Here is a 5000-nt window from a genome sequence, read left to right on the forward strand (position 1 = left end):
CCTCACAAGCTGCCAAGATCTGTTCTCATCAGTGACAGACAAGTTAGGGATAGTTTAATGCAGACTGATTATTACAAGGTACAGCTTAGGGTATTAAGGCACCTTTAATTTAATATGAACTCAAAGAATCCATTTCCTGGTTGGATTCCCAGTAACTCTTGAGAGAGTGCTAGGAATGATTTCCTAGTAGTCTTCCAGATTTATTGGTCTTGAACCCAAAATTTCTTCCGTGAATGTTCTTAACAGCTGGCAAGTGTAGTGTTGTGGGAGCCCTGTGTTACTTGGCATTGTACGTGTATGTGTGTAATGGCGGACACGAGGAGAATTATGAGAAAGGTTGCGTTAATCCAGGCCATCCATTACAAATTACACTACAGAAAGGTCATCCCTCCAGTTACCCTCAGCGTCATCCTCTTGATGACATATAGCTTCATGATATCCAGTCTGTTACTTGGAACCTTCACCTGTCACCGTATCTGTCCACCTTGCAACATGACTGTCCTACCTGTGATTGTAGGTCTTGATGGCGTCAACCTTTATTGTGGCCCATTGTTCACTTATGCAGGTCTTGTACATGTATTTCCAATTCTTAAGGGAGATATTCAACATGATGCTCTCCATTTTTCAGGTAAACTTGCATAATGCCTACTAATAGTTAACATTTGTACATTGCCTGAATTTTATAGATCATTAACTTTGAGAACAAACTCAAAAAGGAGGGCTATCTTATCAAGATGCATGAAGTTAATGAGTTTTGGAACTTTATCACTGTTCCTGAAAATTTGGCTAATGCAATTAAAGATGGTAGGTTATTCATGGTTGCTGATGATCACATGATTGTTCTTCTTTGTACACTGTAGGTACAAAAAATTTCTGTTCAGTGAAAATAAATAAGTTGGTGTTCTATTACAGTAATTACAGTCGAACCGCCACTAATGGACTCCTCGTGTAAGCGGACACCTCCCAAATGCGCACACCAAACTGTGGTCCCAGCAATTTATCCTCTAAACACTACATATTTAACCTCCCGAAAGCTGACATCTCTTGCAAGCAGACACAGACACCTATTCAGGGTCGACAGGATCTAAAATAACCTCATGTAAGCGGACAGTAAACAATATCAAGAAACTTTCTAACAAAATGGGTTCGATTTTGATTTAATCGCACACTGTCCTAGACAAAACATAGTCATTTTGATTACAATTAGCTTTTTTGTCCTTTTTAAACTTTTCTTCAAACCAGTCACACAAAAATTTGTTTCGAGTCCTTGAAATTTGAACTTGCAAGGCAATTCCTTACCATATCATTCTCCTCTGTTTATCCGCTTTCCTGTAATATTAAATAAGAACCGTTGCTGAGTTAGACGCACGCTTCAGGAACTTCGTCACTTAATCTCAAACATTACTCTAATGAACAAATGTCATCTTGTACAAAACCAGCCCTTACTTAGAGAAATCTTTAAAAACTCTCCCCAAATTTCATATAGAAAAGTGAGGTCTTTGAAAGAGGTACTTGTTAGAGCAAAGCTCAGAGGTCTTTGAATTTCCTATCTTGACCAATAAGAGTCGTGTTTGGCCTGTCTACACCTTGAAACACCATTACAAATTAGTCTTAATTTAAAATTCTAAAAGACTTGTTGTGGTGCATTATAATTATGCCCTCTATTGCACTTTTTTTCAACCTCCCATAAGCAGACACCTCCGTAAGCGGACACTTACCGGTACCCTTGGTCCAGAGGGTGTCCACTTACAGTATGGGAGGTTTGACTGTATCACTCATTCACAACTAAAGCACCCCCAATTGACTAGGCTAAGCAAAACTGTCTAGATGGCGTTAGACAGAGTAAAAGTGACCGGAGAGAGACTAATGAGGACATTAGTTTTTTAGTGGACCTAGATGTTGTTAACTCATTCATGTCTAAAGCACTCCTATTTGACGAGTAAAACTATCTGGCGTTAAAATGAGTACCACCTATGAATCTTACCTCAGGAGGGAAAAGGTTAATAATTGATATTATGCTCTATACAGGTGGCTTAACATGGGAAAAAGTTAAGAATTACCACAGGGAATTCAGCAAGGCATCTTTGCTATCACACAAAGAAGCCATAAACACTTCAGCAGAGCCCAAGATTGAGCAAAGGATGAAAGGGCCGTTGAAAGGAGCATCTGCAGTGTCCACTTGGAGAAGCACAATACATGGAATCAGAACAATACTAACAGTAAGAAAGAAAACTAAAATAATTCACTCATCCAAGCTAGAAGAAAAAAACACTCATTATTAAAAAGTACACCGCTCACCGGTGGCTCAGTTGGTTGAGCACCGGGCTACCATGCGGGAGGTCATGAGTTCAACTCCGGCCGGACCAACACTCAGGGTCTTTAAATAACTGAGGAGAAAGTGCTGCCTTTGTAATTACATCAGCAAATGGTTAGACTTTCAAGTCTTCTCGGATAAGGACGATAAGCTGGAGCTCCCGTCTCACTAGTAACTTCCATGCTCATTAGTTCCCTGTGGGACGTTAAAGAACCCACACACTATTCGAGAAGAGTAGGGGATGAAGTTCCCGGTGTTGTGGCTGTCCTCTGTGTGTATACATGTATGGGTCGGTGGGTATAGCAGGTCCACATCAGCTGAATAGCTGCCAAAACTTCAACCTGCTTAAACAAATAAATAACAAACAAACAAACAAGTTGAAGTGCAGCCAGTGTTTACTTTCACTGCCAGCTGGGGACCGATGAAGGCTAGCACTGTACATGTAGATTAGAAAACTGAAAGTATCGAGGATAGCCAAAAGAATGGAACTTGTCTGTGATGCATATATGTTTGAGGAGACCCTTCCATTTTTTCTTGGAAAATTGTTGGGGTAAGAAGAGTAGGTCAAATGCAGAACAGAGACAACGGTGCACACAAAAATAACTCTCCTGTGAGATCAGGCATCAAGAAATGATGGAAGCATCTTCTCATATGATGCAATTTCCTGACAAGCTTTGTAAATACATAAATTATGTTGTTTTCTTATAAATTGTTGTAGTGACTACCAACTATGGTTATTTTGAACTCCCTAGAAAAAATTTGGTAAAGGGACTTCATCATGAGGTGAGGCTAAATCGCGTGGGTGGGTGGGTGGGTCATGGGTGGTGGATAAAAAAGATATATATTAGCTCCCTCAGTGCTCCGTCCAAATTTGTCTTAGGTCCTTGGTCTTGTCTGTTTCGAGAATTTCCAGTTGTTGATAAGAGAAGAGTTTAAGGGTTAGGGACCCACGACCCACAACCAACATCCCTCGACCCACAACCCATCCACCCACGCCGATTAAGACACTCTCTTCATCAAGTGGTCCAATACTTGCCGTTTGTACCATCTTTGATTCATTTGGTTTATTTGCGCACCGCTGTCCTAAACAATTCTTGTAGAAACATAATATTATACAATGAATGTCAATTGTAAATATTCCAGCAAAATGTTCCCTTTTGCTTGTATCTTTTGCAGCCTTCCTCTCCCTTTGATATTGCAAATGGTCGCAACTCTAGTCGCAAAAAATCAAAGAAGACTCCACCAGCATCAGCCATTCCAATAGAACAGAGATTCCCCAAAGTAAGTGTTTGCATATTAATAAATAATAGAAAGATTAGACTGTTAACACTACAATTGATCTTTTTGTAATAAAGATATCACATTGGTACTATTTTGTTTCAAAGGAAGTTGAACTGATTTCACCAGTGCTTCATATTCATGCAGCCTACTTTTTTTTTTGGATGTGCCTTTTTTACTATTTTTTTTGCAAGACAGCTGTGCCAGAGTAATAATTCTAACAGTATGACAGGCAGTACCTGTCAGCCTACCCATGGGCAACGGTGCCTGAGTGCAGGAACGCAACATGTGGTTGCCATTGCTTGTGTCTTGCCCACAAGTAGTTTTTGATTCAGAGGCAAAAGTGATACCATCATAAATAAATAAATAATTTATTAGTATTGACTTGGTTTTGCATAGCTACACTAATTGATCTGATTTTGTCATATTCCCAGTCGTTTTAACCAACACTTTGTTGTCTGATATAGAGCAGGCGTTTGTTTTGCTCTGTCATTTCATTAGGTTTTCTGTTGTGATTAGCCAATACATTTACTTAATTTGGACTATATTGCTTTGAGAACTGTCCTATCCTTGTTTTTTATATATCTATACTTTTAATTGGTCAAATTTCAGGTTGAATTTCCACCATTAGCAGCCTATAGGTTGGAATTTGGCGAGCCAGAAGCTGACCCAGAGGAAGTAAGATTTAAATCATGACCTTTTCTTCACCATACAGCCAAACCTGTTGCCAATGACATTTCAAGTATAGACGAATTGAAACGCACCTATCACTGTTTGCAGTCTTCACGGCCAGTGACATCTAGGCTTAACTGACAGTCAACCAATGACATCATGACTTAATTAATTGAGCAAATACTTCAACAACCAAGAGCCGGCTGCTCGAAGCCTGGTTAGTGCTAAGCGTTTGTTAAGAGGTATCAAAACCTATAGGTTTCCATGGTATTTGACACTGGTTAGCGCTAACCATGCTTCGAGCAACCCGGGCCAGAGCGTTTATACCATCTACTGACGTTAACCATTCAAATCGCTTGACTCTGAAGATGACTTCCGGTCAGGTTGTTGAAAATAGGTGCATGCAGCATTAGAGCTTGGACTTTTAAGGGTTACTGCGTATTGGTTGTGGAAATTGGGCCCGCGTGCATCTGAATTTCTGGACATGTGGCACCTCCCTCATCAGACTTTAAAACAGAAGAATTAGACTGCAAATGCCTGGACTGTTGATGATATATTCATCATTTCAATACTTTTTCTCGTTTCTATTGTGATCATTATTTTGCTCAACTCGACTGAAATCTAGCTGTTGATACCATCTATGAAGTGATAGACCTTCGCACTTATATCTGGACACTTTAAGCAATTGTCTCTTATTATATACACCTAAAAAATTCAAGTGGCTCCAACGGGATTC

The 5000-nt window shown here is 39.7% G+C and overlaps 1 protein-coding gene across 1 annotated transcript in view; it reads left to right on the forward strand.

Moving 5' to 3' along the window:
* LOC137997091 (DNA ligase 1-like) overlaps positions 1-5000 on the forward strand; it is a 21882-nt gene that overhangs the window by 6494 nt on the left and 10388 nt on the right. The window contains exons 5-9 of the mRNA XM_068842860.1: positions 1-78; positions 687-804; positions 2029-2219; positions 3491-3595; positions 4205-4270. The exon at positions 1-78 is cut by the window's left edge and continues 21 nt beyond it. Of these exons, the coding sequence (XP_068698961.1) occupies positions 1-78; positions 687-804; positions 2029-2219; positions 3491-3595; positions 4205-4270 (558 nt within the window). The remainder of the gene's footprint in view (positions 79-686; positions 805-2028; positions 2220-3490; positions 3596-4204; positions 4271-5000) is intronic.

The sequence above is a fragment of the Montipora foliosa genome, chromosome 3, assembly GCF_036669935.1.
Source record: "Montipora foliosa isolate CH-2021 chromosome 3, ASM3666993v2, whole genome shotgun sequence".
Lineage (NCBI taxonomy): Eukaryota > Metazoa > Cnidaria > Anthozoa > Scleractinia > Acroporidae > Montipora > Montipora foliosa.